Source organism: Rhea pennata, chromosome 3, assembly GCF_028389875.1.
Source record: "Rhea pennata isolate bPtePen1 chromosome 3, bPtePen1.pri, whole genome shotgun sequence".
Lineage (NCBI taxonomy): Eukaryota > Metazoa > Chordata > Aves > Rheiformes > Rheidae > Rhea > Rhea pennata.
This window is the reverse complement of record NC_084665.1, coordinates 41,348,957-41,366,972: the sequence shown is the minus strand read 5'-3', so window position 1 is coordinate 41,366,972 and position 18,016 is coordinate 41,348,957. Positions and strand designations below refer to the sequence as shown.

Sequence of the window (18,016 nt, the reverse complement as noted above, 5' to 3'; positions counted from 1 at the left end):
CTGCTAGTCCTCCTTAATTGCAGCAGAACTAAACCCCTACTGCAACTGATCTAGGGGGAATAAATAAATAAATAAGCAAGCAACTTTTAAAATCTCAGGTCAACATGAACTATAGTACAAGCCACAGAAAGGACACATACTGAAACTTCTGAGAACTTCCAATTCAACAGCTAAACAGATAGGTAAAAAGGAGATGTAAAACAGTAGCTTTAAGAATCACGAGGTACTTCAGAATAAGCATAGCTAAAAAAAAAAAAAAAAAAAAAATCTAATTTTCAATATTTTGGATGTTCATTAAGGGAGAATACAAAAAAAGACAAGTTTCATGGAGGAGGGGAGGAAAAAAGTCTGGTTTACTTACCAGGAACACCTAGCTCCATTTCTATAAAGCGAACATAGTTCTGTGCGTTTACAGGCAGCTCATCAAATGTCCTTGCATTTGATATGTCTGTATCCCATCCTGGGAGTGTCTCATACTGAACCTCTACTTTATTTAAGACTTCCTGGTTGGCTGAGAAGCAAATAGAAACAAAACTATTATGTCCAAAACACTGATACATTCTCAACCACTGATCACGTAGCTGCAAGCTTTTTATTCTTGACCTACATGAAGAAGTTTGTTTGGCAGGTAATACTAGCACTAGTTTCCCTTTTTATTAATGTAAATGGAGAAAACAAAACTCAGCAACCATCAGGACTTGGACTTCAGGAATTCTGGTATTCAACAGACACAGGCATACATTTTGCTTAAACCACAACCTGCATTTTTCAGGAAATTTAATTCCCAGGTTTTTTGTTTTTCTGTACAAATATCAAGAATTTAACTCTCCCTTTACAAGGGAATTTGGATAATATGAAACTAAAGCTATGTACCAGATTGCAAGTGTCAAAGAATAACATGCATTTTACAATGGCATACAAATGTATTTTTTACTAAACAAATGTAATCACAAGATGTACTGTTTATACATAATCTACTTCTGATGGCCATGAATCCATTGCTCCAGAACTCTAGAACAGACTCTTGTTTGTCTGTAGCTCACTATCTCTCCAGGTCTTCAGCTACAGGATACCTGGATACTGCATTATAATAAGCCTTCTTCCCTACAGAGCAGAATCTGCAATGTTCATCTTGATCAGACATCAGATGGTCTATTCTTGGATAGAATCACACATGGAAGATGCATAAAATAAAGTCTTTAAGCAACTATCATGAGAGTCCACAGTACAGGGACAGAGTTGGTCCATTCAGTTGGTTCTACAGACCTGAAAATATGGAGTCACATATGATGTATGAACAGAGTCCATTCCAATTACTTCTCAGAATGGAAGCAATGAGTATATTCCATCTTATCCTTTATAAAATAGCTTGCTATGGTGTTGTCCACCAACTCCGAATCCTATGATGCTCTCAAGTACTGGAAAAACAGCTAAGCACAATTCCTTTGGAATTGAATCATTCCACCAATCATCGGAATATTAGTCTTGGGACAACCTTGGACAGTGAAACAGAAGCTTCAAGCCTGAAGATGGGTGAAAGACATCCACACAAAGAAAAATAGGAAGGCATTTGGCATTCTCATCCTCCTGAGAAAGGCAGTTCTACTAAAGGCACAATAATTAACGTTATTTAAGCTCTGTCTCAGCTATCCTGCTCAAATCACTCCTGCAAATATAGCATCGCAACTAATCTCCCTGGCACATGTGTAGTCAAAAAACTCAGAATACTGAATAATTTGTCCTGGTGAAGATAAGAGTACCATAGTAGCAAAGCTGTAAGGATGGCCTTTATGAATTGGATGCTTTGAGTAAGGCTACGCTATACTGACTTCAAAGCCTGTAACAGTGGAAAAAAACCCACAATTTTTGAATTGAGGTGTTCATAGGTTAAGGCAAATATCAACAACCTCAGTATCTTGAAAGTGCAAAATCACAAATTAATCCGCAAGCACTGTAGGTGGCCCATAATAAGATGCCAGTCTCCCTCTCTCTGAGGGGAAAGAGGGACTGAACACTCCATCTTGGAAGTCTGTGAGCAATTCAATTTTACTTTGTGGCCTCTCTGATGAAGTTAGCTTGGAAAAACTGAAAATTAAAAGGACTTGCACCTAAACAGACTAATCTTGTTTATAAACTTCCATTATTCTGTACTAGTTCAGCTCCCTGCTTCCCAAAAGGAAGACAGAAGGAATATATTTCTTGAAGTTTCAAGTGATTCTCTCTTCTTGCTCCAATTAGTGTGGTAACAGAGGATGATAAATACAAGCCATGAACTGAGCTCAGTGTAGGAGAAAAATGTCATTATTTTCTAGATGTCTTTGAGCTCCTGCTTTAGGGGTTTATCTTTTAGGCTTTCTGGAACATTCGTCATTAACAGCTGTATTAGATAAAGGAGAAAGCAAATGTAATGATACCTGGTAGTCTGGTACATAATTTGGAGAGCAAGCTGGGTGACATTACTTCCGATTCAAAAAGAATATTTGAAATTTGAGATTTTATCATGAAAAGATCTCAGCATGCAAGATCCTCCAGCAAATTCCAGAAACTGAACACACAAACAGTTATACAGATCAGACCAGAGATGCATTTAGCAGTTTCTTGGCTCTGTGACCAACAGTAGGCCAAGGAAAAGCATAAGAAAAAGGTAAACACACTTTTCATAAAGTGAAGCTTTTCCAAAACACTCTCACAGCTTCCTAAGAATTTGTAGTTTCAAGATTTCCTGAGCTAGAGGTTGCGCTCTTCTGCACGGAGATCACCTGTTGACCAAACCTGTACTGAGATACTGGCAGGACTAAACCATGGCTTTCACATTCCTCTTCATCTGGATCAGCTCAAGACTGGTAGGGATTTCTGCCTTTCTTTCATAATCTCATAGGATTGAACACAGTTGGCAAAAAGATCCTGTCCAGCTCCACAGCAAAAGAGTAGAGCCTCTACGATACCAAGACCAGCTATAAAGTGTTCTTTCTTAACAGAAATGAAGCTTGCATGGAACTTTAGGCTGAAAAAACTGAGTGACACACCTATGATTCTGAGATCCAGATGGAAAAAGGAACAATATATGAAATATGGCTTTTATTTTTTCTTGAGATAATGGGCACTCTGAGTGTTTCTATTATAGAGACAGCCATCTCACCAAAAGGTTTACTCAATAACTTCTCCAAGAGAAAGGGAGTGAGGGGAAGAGGGAGAAACACTCTGGCAGTAAAAGATTCCCAGATTAGAATCCTTCTAAATTAATTCCAAAATCAACATGTCAATAAAGAAGTGGCATTAAAACAAAAATAAAAAAAATAAATATATACATCTCTACCTGTAGTACCCAAGAACAACGATCTGTAGTATACATGCCAAAAGCACAGCCAAGTGTTGGGCAGCACAGCAGAGAGATGTGGAACACATCTCGGACAGACAGCAGCTTCCAGTTTGCTGAAAGTTCAGCTCAGATTCCTGTCTGACACTTAAGCAAGACAACCAGTCAACAGAAAAGGCAACAACTTCTACTGACTTCCTACTGGAATTCTTAATTGTTAATTCAATAAAGAAAAATGCAGTTTGGTGGATAAGCCATGTTGTGCAGCTATGACCAAAGGTCAGCCATCTGTCACCTGGGCATACACAGGGACCAAAGTCTGCCCTCAAGAGTCACAAGAAGATTCTGGTCCCTTCCAAGAGCCACATTGGGCTGGACAGATCACTGAAATAAGACTTCAGCACTAGAAAATATGAGGACCTAAGTATGCCATCTTTAATGACAGACTGTCAAATAAAGTCCTCCTGGCTTAAGCAAAAGACAGTTCAGATAGCACTCAGGTTAGATGAGAGGGCTACGGATAACATATCTGAATACAGATATTCAGTGTAGAATCCTCAATTCAAACTTGCATTCTCCATTATGTTCAAAGGATATTTGAAGTAGATTCTACCATTTCCTTAACATTTTAGTAAGGATATCAAACAGGGTGGGAATATTTGAATTTTAAAAAGAGGGAAAAGCATTCCCTGACTTAGTGAAAGATGAGCACTACACTTCTTAAATAAAAGTTAAGACATGCCATGTCAACTAATACACATCCAGATAGCAGTTGGTACTTTTGTTTGAAGATACTGGAGGGTAAAGTAACTTAGAGAATACCTAAGCATACAAAAAACCAAAAGATCTTTAGTTAATTCCTTATGAATTTCCCTTAAAAGACAAGTTTTGGTAACTGACAAAATTTATCAATTATTCCTTTATACATAATTACATCTCTGTATTTTGTAAATCCTGTTATGAATCATATTTATTACAATTGCTCTCTTCACCCACAAAAAAATTCTCTGCTAGTGTTACCATAAAACATCATAACCTGCAAGTCACCTCAAACCTTCAAATGGCAACGAGCATGGATCAGAGACCCATTTGCAAATCAGAAAGCCTAATTTTCAATAGTGGTTGATGTTCTTCCTATTCCTAGACTATATAACTACAGCAAACTGAAAAGAAAAAAAAAGGAAAAAAAAAAGCATTACCCATGAAATCACTATTTTAAACATGCAGGTATATTTTTTCTGGTAAATCTCCTAAAATGACCACGTTCCTCCCTCAGCGAGGGACTACAGTTTCTATAATGCTATTCAGACGTATGCTGCTTCTGCCACTGAAACATGCGTTCTTACGTTCTCCTAAACTAGCTGCTCATTCTCTTCACTCCCTCATCATTTCCATTGGTTTTTGGCTGCTCTGTAAACCATTAAAGGGAACAGACCTATTCAAAAATTAATACCAGGAGGGAAAAAAATGACTTTCAGCAGGATCAGTTCCTGCATCTGGTTCACTTGACAGTTAAATAAAGACCTGTCCTGCTACAACAAAGCATGAATAGAGTAGGGGGAATAGGACACTGGGTTTAGAGTGTGAAATAAGTGTTTCAAATTTAGCCTGATGATAACTCAGCTTGTATTAAAGAAAAGGGATAACGCAGTAATAACATTTAGGTTAAAAAATTTGAAGCTTTATAAAGCATTTTGCATCTTTATGGTAGACAAATGATACTATGGGGTGCACGTGTCTTTTATACAGTATGGGTCTCTGGTGCATATCAGCAGAATGGCTTGATGCTAAAGTAACAAGTTCCTGTGATTTAAGTACCAGATTACATTTCACCAAAATCTAAAATAGCAATTATAAACATGCAGTCTTACCAGGAAAATGAGGTATGATTTCACCATCTAGTTTGTATGCAACACCAACTTTGATTTCGGGAAATACATCCAAGATATCCAACTTGGTAAGAGCCAAGCTATAAAGAAACATTACTCTGTTTAAACATGTTTAATAACTCTCAATTCTCCTCACATTTAAGAAATACTAAAATCCAACCAAACAAAAACAGATTCCTGCACATTACAACTCATCTTTTTTTTTTTCCTGAGAAAAACAGCTGGTAGGGCACTGTTCAGTTTATCTAGGGTTTTTGTTGTTGTTTTTGTGGAGTTTTTTGTGTGGTGTTTTGTGGATTTTGGAGGGGAGGGTTGGTTTTATTTGTTTGTTTGTGTTTGTTTTTGTTTTTAACTTAAACTGTCCTTGTATTGGCACTTAGATCTGGCACTATAGGAAAAGGGCAAAATTCAAAGAACAGGTATGCCTCAAAGTGACTAATCTCCAGTTTTAAGTGGTAGAATTTTATTGGTCAAGGTGATGTCAAGACATCTATGACCATTCATATGAGATGGTTTTATAGCATGATGCCTGTTGCTGTCTGCTCTTCTGCCAAATATTCCTGCCCCACTGTGAGGGCAGCAAAATAACCAAGTACTGGCTCTATAGATACCCACCCGCATTCTCAATCGTATTATTTTAAATGAAAGATACAAAGGACAAGGAAAATGAGAACATTTAAGTAAAGAAAATATTTACACTGATGGATCTACTAGAAATTTTATACAAGTTTTGTTTCAGGTTCTTATCTTTCATTTTAACTGAAATCTCAGAGAAAGTCACATTCAAGTCTTCTATATTTACATATACTGCTAAAGATAGCAATAGCTTCCTGTCTGTCTTGGTGGGGGGGGGGGAATGAAGAACAACAACAACAAAAAAAAAGAATTATGCCAGGTTTTAAGGCCCTTGTATTGTATTTGACTGGGAGAAGAGGGGGGCAATAGCTTGAAGTATCAAGTACTTTGAGCCATAGCAGTTCTTGGATCTTTTTACTTGTAGTATATCACTTGTATAAAGGAAAGAATTTAGGCATACAGAAATTAAAAAAAATATATATATTTACTGTTAGGAAAAAAGAGGGGCAGTTAATTTATCAAAAAGAGAAGAATGAAAGATACATTCAGAATAATGAATATCCTTGTCAAGCAACTTTATAAAAATCATAACACTAACTTTAAATCATGAGATGTGTTCAGTTTCTAGTCTCCTCTATGACATTAGGATTGCTTTTGAATAATAGAAACAGAAATGTTGGTAGGAAACAACTAACCATCTGATAACAACCATCTGAGAGTCACTTAGTCCAACTTCCTGACTGAGGCAGAAGCAATTGCCAGGAGATTGCACCACATCCGGGAACATATTCTAGTGCTACGCTCTCTCTCTGAGTGAAAAAAGTCTTATTTAAGACTACTATCTAGCTTTCAGACAAAATACCCACAATTACAGACTAAATCTAAACCTAATTGTTGTACCTTTTGAAAATATTTGTCCATTCAGGAAGGAAAAGTTTTCATTTCTAGCTATGGAATTCTATAGGCAATCAAATCTTTATAAAAAGTCCATTTTCCGTCCATACGGACAGTATGAACGTTACTGACTAGCACATGTACCATGTACAATGATCTGTTGCATATCATGATTTAAAGTCGTCAGCAAATATATCACAAATAACTCACGCAGTAAATCCATTAATCATGTAGGCATATCGGAGTAACACAAGATCCAGCCAGCCACATCTTCTCTTTCTACCAGTTGTCACACCAAACTCTTTACCTCGCGTTTGCAGTAATTCTCCAATATCCTAACAAAGAGTAGTATTATTAGCATTTTCATATTTGCAGTATACATCTGCATCACATATTTTACACCATTTACAGCAAAAATGTAAATTGTAAATTACCTTAAGATTTCTTCTCCCTCCTATATTTTACAAATCTGTCAATCAAGATGAAAATAAAAATACAAAACGCTACTGCTAATTTAAGAGAATGCTTTTTGAGCAACTCTCTCAAAAGTTGTTCCTCCTCTAGGGCTTCTACTCTACAGGAAGATCTGACAAGTCAACAATCAGATCCAGTAGTCCTGTAAATTCAGTTTAGAATCAGAAGAATGACACATCCAACCCATTGTCATCTGCTTCTATTTAACCAGTAATACTGACTTAACATAAAAGACAAACATCAAGCAATTTTATCCAGTTACAGGTCACATTAGCGTAGATAACGCTTACATTATTTTGTTCTGTAGGAAAGGCACCAATGCCAACTCTGGTTGTATATGCTTTCACAACTCCATACACTTCCCCAACGTTCTGCGGTGGCATGCCCAAACCTGTACAAACACCTCCCACTGTACAGTTCGATGAAGTCACAAAAGGATATGTGCCTATTTAAAAATAAAACAAGCAAACAAAAAAAGAATCATTTTTTAAAACTCTCTATTCTTAAGCTATTAAAAGAAATCTCATCAGACAAAGAGTACATCTACATTGCACTTCGGCAAAAGAAACACAACAATACATGCATTTCACAGTCAATCACATTTAATGAGCTCTTGGTTCACACCTACATTGTCTGATCCTTCTTTACTAAGGGAGCAGAAACTTTATCACTTACTTCAACTGGTACAGAAGCAAACTCTGACCCCATAACAATTCTCAATGGTCATACAAGTCAAAAATTAGAATGAGGCACCATAAAAACATGCCTTGCTCTACTATATAAAATATATTTACACTTTGCTCTAAGTAAATATATGAAAAGAGATTGTTAAGAAAATAGTATTAACAGTTTAGAATATAGATGTTTATCATTTTTCATTTAGGAGAAAAAACATCAGCTGAAGCAAACTGGTGAACAATATATAAGCGTAAGAAACAGCATAGAAACGTAAAATTCTGGAAAGACAAGCTTTGCTTACATTATCGAATGAAAAGACTGATTTACACAAGCAAAATAAACGGAAAAAAAAAGAGTTCTGAAATACAGTGTAGTTCCTTAGTGATGTGAGTTTTTCCATGGATAAAATTAAAAAATAAATAATAACAACAATAATGTTAATAATTAAAAAAGTCCTCATTTAAAGAATAGCCTGGATACTAAAGGCAGCTAAAGGGTTAAATAGCTAAAAATGTTTAGTTTCACACTTCTTTGTTTAAATAATGGAAGATTAAACACAGTAAGCCAGTCCTCACAATTCCAACATGAATCTTGAACGACTGCTCCAGGGACACAGTAACTGCATATAAGCCAGACTTCCTCATGCTTCAAATTTCTTTTCTTTCTTAGTGTGGGAGTCAGAGAGATGAGTAAGAAAGGAACAGCCGAGATAAAAGTAACTGAAAGTAGTAGACAACTTAAAGTCATAATCTTTCAGAGACTTTTACACTGAGGTTTTGAAGCCTAGCTTTAGGTAGCATTGCCTAATTCAATCGCTCAAAAGAAAGATATAGATTTATAGGTAGTAAGTACTGGTTAAGGCTTTACATTTCTTCCAAAACAGTAGTTAGATTTATCTCTTCTGGCAGGTAGAATAAATAGGGGATGTCAAAGGGAGTCAATGAGACAATTCTTACTCATTTTCAGCCTCCAGGCTGCTATACTGACACTGGTCTACCCTCATCCAGTGTTTAAAAGAAAACCAGAAGAAACCAAACACATTCACAAAAGAGAGCTTTAATGCCTGCCCCCAAAAGCAGCATGGAACATAAGACACTTTGGATTTAGTATCTTCGGTGTCGACAGACATGTATTCTTAAAACTCACTTCAGCATTAAGATTTCTGTGCCTTATTCAGTATACTCAACAATTAAATTTGGCATTGCCTTGTCTTTGGCCAGGATTTGTCTGTTGCTAGCCTAAGTATTCCACCAACTGAGACAGTATCTACCCAGGGAGAGTAGAGATTTCTGCATCGATTTTTCTCAAAATACAGGCAGGAGAAAATCCAAGTGACCCAATGAACTCTATACACATTAGACATAGATGATTTTTAGATGTGATTCACATTTTCTATGGTTTTGTGAAAACCAAAATCCTTAAAACGTAAAGCTAGAGTTTACTGCAGATATCTCACAATTTTGCATCAAAACATTTTCCTGTGATAGATCTATTTTAAGACTTCTTTCCTCTTTTTTCCTGACTTGTTAAAAAGGGAACATTCATGTTATTGCAGGAAAACTTGGTGCCCACACTTTATAGGGATTATTCTTAAAAGTATCTTCCTCTTAAAGGAAGAAGTGAAAATAAGCTCTTAAAAGAAGGCACTGAACCTGCATGTTTAAAAACTCTCAATATCAGAACTCTTATTAGTTGAAAGTAGCGTGTGTTACAATTTGTGTTCACTTGACAGTAGTTCCCATGGGTCTCAGTTTCAGGCTTAAGCATCTTTCTAAAAAGAAAAATGATGAAGCTACAATACTGGGGAGATTGAAGAAAAATAAATGTGGCAGACCATAGAAGCCACTTGTATAGGTCTCTTATGCTTACATAGAGGTACAGCAATTTGTCTGTTCCTCAGAATATAATGATCCCAATTTCACAATAGAAAAAGCTGTTTCTACCAAGAAACTCCCCATTAGCAAATCTGCAGTACTGTAAGAATAACAGCACCATTTATAATTTCAAGTTGTTTGCGATAATTTTTCTGTTCTTGCCTAATTAACAATCCAGTTTCCAGTCATCTTTCCTTGTACTGTAAAACAGTGAAATTCTAAGTTACAAAAAGGGGGTTAAAAATGCAAGCATATTCCTCAAAAGTCAAATATTTTGCACATATATTTTGCCACTCTGTTATAAAGCATTAAAAAGCTAACAATTTTTATTCTGAAATATTTTCCACAGATATATACAACTGTGAATTATTTCATATGAAGTTTATAGACACTAAAGTCTGTAGTAATTACACTCTAAGACAAGTAGCTCAGTTACTTAATCCTTACTGTCATCCAAAAGATTAATCTCGGAAAAGTCTAAGCTTTTTAGAAGAATGTAATTAAAACATTAATTTCTTTAATTCTTAGATTATTTGCTAATCACAGAGAATACTGTTCTCCCAAAACGCAGAAGTTCTTTCACAAAAACAAGTATGTACAGAGAGTGTATTAATTTCTCTTTTCACAGCATAAATTTATAGCAACATGTTTCTCAAGAGGCTATACCTACCAAAATCAATGTCCAGTAGCGCTGCATTTGCACCTTCTACTAAGATTTTCTTTGGCGATCCATGCAAAGCCTCATACATGAAATAGACACCATCCCTTACCATTGGTTTTATTTTCTCCATGTAGCCCTGAGTAATACAGAAGATTAATGTCTACTATAGTTTTACTGTAAGAGACAGCCAGAGAACTGTTGCAGGCAAATGTTTAAGTGTTACTCCCCTCTCATAACAAGGGTCTTAATCCTTTTGGAAAAGGAAAGCAAACAAAGAAATGCTAAATAAATGTGTACCAATATGTGGGCAAGGAAAGGAGAAACATTAGGTTCAGATTTATACAGTAGACATGTAGGCTCTTCCTAAAAAGAAGAAAAAAATTCAAATCCAAGCTGCTTAAGTATTTTGAATGTTTCAGAAAGATTCAAGCTTGAGTATAATCACAGTATTTTACTGTATTCAGCATTTCATTTACAAGTACTCAAAACTTCTTCTCTAAAACCAGCATCTCTAAAACTCCACTGCTAGCCATCTGAAGCCAACAAACACATGCAGCTGTAAAATAGCATTCACTTGTTTTTAATTTTTTAAGTTATTTATTGGAATTAAGGGCAAGTTACCTAAATACTTTTGAGGAACTGGGTATAAGAACCCAATAATGTTCCAATTAGCAGTTGGCACACAGCCCCTTTTTCTCATGAGAACATATGGAAGTTCTCATACTAATGATTCACTTCACATGAAATATAGCAGCTTTACTCTTTCAGAATTTAATGAACTACATTAGCATAAAACAAACATTAAGTGCAAGTAATTTTCCCAAGGCTACACTACATATTATGTTTTCACCCTAACAATGAATTTCTGATATTCTGTAGTCAGGATGTGTATTGAAGGAAACTGAAAAGGATTATAAAACATTCTGCTATAACTGATTTTTAGGTCTACATATTGATAAAAGTTCTACAATTTGACATGTGTAAGTGACATCATTTACAGTAAGCCAAGCAGAAATGCTAAGAATTCCCATATATTGCTTTCTAGAGTTGACAAACTGAGTTTAGTGGCAAATAAAGATAAAAGGAAGATGATTTTCTTTGGTCTGATCTTCTAAAATAATTCAGCATATGTAACTGTGTGTTCCTTCCCCTGTTGCACACATACCTTAATGTTTTTAACCCATTTGTCAAATTTGGTTGAGATTTTTACCCTTCAGAAAGCTTCAAAGAGTTAAGTTTCTATAAAATGCACTGAGGGGGGGAGAAGGCTGAGTAAAGGTAAGGCACCGGACAGTTTTCCAGGTATGAACTTGGCTTGCACTGCAAACTTGTACTATGAAGCATAAGAAATCAACACTAGGGAAAAAAAATCTCACAAGTGCTCCAGTTAGAGAAAACTTCAAATCAGAATTCATAATTAACCACAAGACTAGTTTGTTCACAATCAGCCTTCATTAGTTCTGCTGCTATCAGGTTACTGCTTACCAGTACAGAAAAAAGTAAGCTAGCTTTTTAGAATAGTAATATAATACAATTCCCAAGGTTCAAACAAAAGGAACTCATACTCTGCGTTACAATGAAGACATCCCACCCCCAATTACGATCTTCTTTTTCAGCCAGTATGTTTGAGCAAGTGCAAAGGCAAGAAGAATTCTCCCTACATATGACTTTCTCTTAAAGTCTACAAATAGCTGTCCTGAAACTAGGTTTTCAAATGCTGCATAAAGAAGCATCAAGAGTCCATAAGGAGTCAGACTCTTTAAAAAAATCAGTACATATCAATCTCCCATGAGATATGTATCGACTCCTCATAGAAGCATTTAAGAGGCTAGAGGTTTGTGTGTCAGTAACTGCAGAGAGCGATCACATCATTGAAAGACAGAAGCAGGCTTACCTTCAGCTTTTTCAGCTCCCCTTCAATGTCTATCTCTAAGGTAGGATATACAGCTTTGTACTGATTGGCTAACACTTTGAACCTGAAAGGCAAACATTTTTCACTCGGGTTTTTTGTTTGTTTGTTTCCCTTCCCCACCTTATCTTCTATTGGTTACATGTCTACAACTATTTTGTGATCAAATATTTTTTTTAAGCAGAACAGCACACCAAAAAAAAAAAAAAAATCTGTATTAGCAGCCAGGTTCACATGGACCTACTCAGAAACTGAAAACTAAGCTTGAAATTGTGCATTAAAATATAGAAATTACCTCTCAGAAAATTCATCAAAATCAGAAACGAGATCACACATTCTGAGTCCACTTCGAGCAGCTTTTGAAGAATATACTGGACCAATCCCTTTTTTGGTAGTTCCCAAACTTTCAAAAGATAATAATACAAGTTATTCTTAATATAAAAATCAAGTTGTTGTTCTTTCTTAAAAGCTAAAACACATTTAGCATAAAATCAAATGCTACTGATGCACAAGATATGTTTAGTATGCAACTTAATTTCAGAATGTCTTTATGTTTGTTAGTTTATGGACACACCTTCCACACACTTCTGTTTTTAAAGCAATAACCTTTCACATTCTAGTGAAATGTTTTTCTACAAAAAGCTCAAATGATAATTTTCTCTAATTTTACACTTAAGGACCTGAATGCCAAGACAACATCCTCTGACAGTACGAACTGAAACTACCTGAACACCTTCTTAGAAAGAAGATAAGAAAGTCCTTGATAAAGCAGAACAGACAGTACGGATTTCAAGTTTGTACGCAAGAAATCTTTCATTTAATACTGAAAGCCTTAGTTTGAGCCAGGAGAATATAAACACTGGCCAAAATCTAAAAGTGACTTTGATGCTCAAAATGCGCATAAGCAGCAGTTCAGGAATACATTTTTACTGCAGCTAATTCTGAAAACACGAATTACTGTTTTTACCTCTACCTATCTTTTTTTCCTGACAAGCAGACAGAACTGAATACCTTTTAGCTTAAGCCAGTGATATCACAAGATACAATTTACTGTCAGAAAAGTACAGCTAGACTTAGCCTTGTTAAGCAGAATGATACAATAAGCAATAAAACTAATCTGCATAATGTGAGCAACACTGTCATATACCCATGAAATTATATTTTCAAAGACAACACATTAACTCTCTTTTAATTTTTTAAACTGTTCAATACTAAATGGACCTTTTCAGCTGATATGGTGCAGGAAGCTTGTCAGATTCCATTCAGATTTTGCCAGAACTGGATCATTTCAATAGAGATTTTAACACTCCTCTACCTGGACTTTACCTGCTATTCTAAATTTCACAATTGATTTGTCTCACTCTTCCCACTAATAAAGTTGATTAAAAAAGAGTCATTGCCTACACCTAATCTAGAGAAGCTAAGGTAATAATCCAGTCACAACATACAAGTTGTAGGACTGCAATACCAAATCCCAGAACAGTGCTAATAAGTTAACTTGATAGGGACATTAACAGCTAACATTAACTAACATTTCAGAGTTAATATACTGATTTTATATTTTCATTCAAAAAAGAAACTCTAGCAAATACATACTCAAATCATTAAAGAGCTGCAGTATAAGATTAAGAGAAGGCAGAACACCTAAGAGTAAAAGGTTAAGACTGATGGAGAGTGAAGAATGATCCCATACACTAAAAAATTAGAGTGGTAGCAGGGCATAGGACAGAAAATGAGGGTGACTGTTCTTTGGATTTCAAAACTACGTAAATATGTCAAGAGGCTGCAAAACATTATCACTCTAGTCAGAGAATAAATAACGACCTATCAGTAGCAGAGACACAATTACATTTTATTTCTATTATTTTCAGTTTCTGGAGTCTAAGGTATGGGCTACTGACCTTTTATCAACTATTTTACAAATACAAAAAGGGACAGTCCATGAAACAAATCTATGCATCAGCATGAAGAAGTGTAAAGAGACTAAACTGATCATCCCAGTGATCACTGTGGTCTCAACAGATGGTTGTCTCAGCAAAACAGTTATACAACAAAAGGCCATTTTCCGAAGTTGGAGGGTTCTCTGTAGGGGGAAAAAAAAAGAAAAAAAAAAGAAAAAAAGAAACCACCCCAGGGCTCTACTAGATTTTCAAAGCCCCTAACTCAAGAAAGGAGACCCTACAAGAAAAAGTAGTGTAGCAGCTATTTGAAATCAGAAAGAAAAAGTTAGAAACAGCACTGGTCATAAGGAGGCAGAAATTGAGTTTACAAAACACAGAGACAAAGTTGAAGTGGCTGCAACATAAAGTCAGGCACTGGAAGGCTTTAGAAGTATTATACATACATATATGTATAACACTGCTAGCTTTTAAAAAATGAGGAAGTCATTTCCACCAGAGCTTTGCTGAACAGCTGTCAAAATGGAGCTAAACTGCATTCATCATAATCAACTCGTCGAACATCTCCCCATCTCTTTCAAAATTCAAGTATTTTTTAAAGGAGAAACTAACAGTTGTGCAGTATTTTCAGAAGTTTGCTGTACACTGCTATACTTAGTTTTGCACTTAACTTTATAGATCTTATTTTCTATAAGGTATGTCTGCCTTATATAGAACAGTATCATTTAACAAAAGCAGAACGAGGCTCCTCACTAACTAGGAGTTTGTGGCTTAAATTGATTCTAACCTATCCAAATTCATACCTTTCACAGAGATTTTTTTAAGAATTTTATTTTGTAAGACACATCAATTCATAAAGCAATTAAGTTCTCAATCAGTAGACTATAGATGTTAAAACAGCAGTATAAGCATATTATCCTTTTACATCAGATCGTTATTCTCTATACTGTTTCTACAAGGAGAGCTGTATGATTCTTATCTGCAGTTACTCTTGAGCCACATTTGAACAGAAAAGCATTCAGTTCAGTTAAAATTAAAGCTATTGCTTATTTATACTGATCAACTTTAAAGCATTACACACAGAAGTTTGATACAAAATATACTAAACAGTCAAATCTACACTTTAGCATGCTACCAGGCTACTTCTATTTCCTGTTTGCAAAAGAAACTGTCTCAGGGCCTTCAACAAAGATAGTTTTTTTATAGTCAATTTCTGATTTCCTGTGCTTAGCCAATCTGTAGTAGCACTTCCAATGCTCTAGTCATTTAGCTCCCCTTAAAATTTTAGGGGGAAATATGTACAGCTTAGTATTTTTAATCCCTTAGAAGTTTTACCAAGCTTGAGAACTCTACGGCTGCTGCAAAACTTCAACCATATAATAAAACACCACAGAAAGAACAGACACAAAACTTAAGAATGATTTAAACTTTTTAATTTTGAATTACACGAAAAAAAAAAAATCTGGGTTTCCTTAAACCAAATTAAATGGAGGAAAGTGGTTATTTTCTTTATTGGGCATTCTCTTACAGTCTTTAACATTGACTAATAAAGTATTTTCCTCTCACAAGTAGCCAAGTGACCTAATGTTTTTAATCACAAATACTGCCATATATCAGTTTTATTCTGTACTCCACATACATTCTTCAAGAATAGCTAATATACAGATACTGACTCATTAAAAAAAAGACAAAACTTCTTATTTGTTTCTTTAAAGTTTTTGAAAAGATAGCATGCAATAACAACCTATGTGAAACAAGTATTTTGCCAAAATCAGACATTCTCTTAAAGGTTATAGTCACGGATGATACCTGTTATCTGAAATCTCAGTAGGGAATACTGAATTTCCATCCACATACACAACCTTCCCCAGGAGTTGAAGTTTTTAATCTCAAATCTATAGATCTATAGTGCTTCATTACTTTCCAACTGTAGATGTGTTATGCTGTTAATTCTGCCAGTTCCTTCCCCATCCCCAAGAACTGGCAAGCTACTTAGAAATCACAAATTAGAAACACAACACCTAGTTTTTGGAACTTACAAAATTTTCATAAGGTCAGCAACAGCATGTAACAGACAGCGTGAACCTTTCCATGCACTTCTGAAAAAAAGTCACTAGATAACTAAAGTCTGATAGAACTAATATGGTATTTGGAGATGACGAAGTGGTCCTTAAATCTTTATGAATAGAATTCCTTTATATATACATATATAAACATATTTCCTCTAGTAAACAATTTAAATATTGAGAAGCAGCAATCCTTTTCACACAGCAAATTAGCAGCTGGAACTCTTGTCATGTGGCAAAAAAAAAAAGTCAAGATACAACCTTTTCACTACAAATACATTTTTTTCTTGCCACTGGAGGACAAAAAGTGTAGGAAATGCTACCTGCATACTTCACACTAAAGACTTGCAAGGAACAATTAATATAGTTTTAAATATGACGACAAAGAATAAAGAAAATCCAGTTTACTAAGTCACGTAGGTTTCTCATGTTTGATGCAATAAAAATACATACTTCTTTCCTGCTTGTTCTTCTCTTTGCTGTTCTTGGATTCCATCAGCAGCTTGGTGGAAGTCAAATACTATGAAAACAAAAAAAATTTCCTTAAGTAGAAAATTTGCATGTAATGAATAGCCTGTATTCAAACTCATTCTAAGCCTACTGATCACTGTGGAAAACAAAAACATATACACAGAAGAGAGCCGTTTTAAATTCTTTTACAAGTTGTGCTTTTTCACAGTAAAGTGTTCTGAGGTGATTGAGAGACTTTTTTAATGTTTATTTTGTGGATACTTACAGGCTGCGTATACATCTCCCATAGAATAATTAAACCATTTAAGTCTAGTAATGGCCCAAAATAAAGTACAGACCACAAATAGGAAGAAAATGCATAACTGTAAGAAACTCTGGAAAACAGGTTATAATAAATAGTCATACTGATGAAATCTGAGGTAGAGACTTTAAGAATGTTCTCATTCATTCTAAAGACGTCCTAGATCACATTAATTTTAACAAGACAGCATCAGTCAATATAGAGTTGGATAAAATCTTCCAATGCTGATTACATAAATGCACTGCTTGTGAAGATGACTTCTATCTTCATCTTGTACTGCATTGGTTTTTGTGGGGATTTTGGCGGGGGGGGGGTTCCTTTGGGTTTGTTTGTTTGTTCGTTTAAGTATTGCAAAGTATCAGCAGCAAAGTTTATGCAAAACAATCCCTACAACAATTCTTTGTTTGACAATAAAATACAACAAGACTCATGGCAAATATAAACAGTGCTGTAGCAGTTTGCAGGTTAACAGAAAATAGTCATTTGCAGGTTACCAACTTATTTTTCTTAAGCACTATGTCCTGGAAGTTCAACAACTGATCTGCTCATTACACAGGAAAGACAGAAAACTTGCAAGAAACTGACTCGTTCAGTAAGATCAGTCTCTCTAAAAGAAGAGTCATTTTCCTCACTTTCCTTATCAAGTTATTTTTGTGTTTATTTCCACATTTTCCCATAATTTCAAGGATTAGATCCTCCCTAGCAGCTTGAACTAAATTTTGGTTGATCTTTTGTTATAGACTAACAATAAAATTCACAAAATGCCAAAGCCCATTTTAGACAAGGTATCTATAATGGTAATAGATCTCCAGATCATCTTCAAAATCTTTTAAATAGCATTAATGAACTCTCTGGTTGTTTCTAAGAGGTTGAATGATTACAGGTGACAGTCAGTAACTGGTCCTTTTTATTCAGGATCTCTTTACCCATTAAAAACTTCACAGTATTGCCACTGTAATATAATCATTGCACAAGAACTTTTCTAATAATCTAGTCATTTCTAAATAAT

General features: G+C 35.2%; 1 protein-coding gene across 1 annotated transcript in view; it reads right to left on the bottom strand.

The window, feature by feature from the left end:
• ADSS2 (adenylosuccinate synthase 2) overlaps window positions 1-18,016 on the bottom strand; it is a 38,794-nt gene that overhangs the window by 990 nt on the left and 19,788 nt on the right. The window contains exons 5-12 of the mRNA XM_062572120.1: window positions 16,689-16,755; window positions 12,567-12,674; window positions 12,257-12,338; window positions 10,372-10,498; window positions 7,440-7,594; window positions 6,886-7,010; window positions 5,188-5,285; window positions 362-511 (exon numbers count right to left, since the gene is read on the bottom strand). Of these exons, the coding sequence (XP_062428104.1) occupies window positions 362-511; window positions 5,188-5,285; window positions 6,886-7,010; window positions 7,440-7,594; window positions 10,372-10,498; window positions 12,257-12,338; window positions 12,567-12,674; window positions 16,689-16,755 (912 nt within the window). The remainder of the gene's footprint in view (window positions 1-361; window positions 512-5,187; window positions 5,286-6,885; window positions 7,011-7,439; window positions 7,595-10,371; window positions 10,499-12,256; window positions 12,339-12,566; window positions 12,675-16,688; window positions 16,756-18,016) is intronic.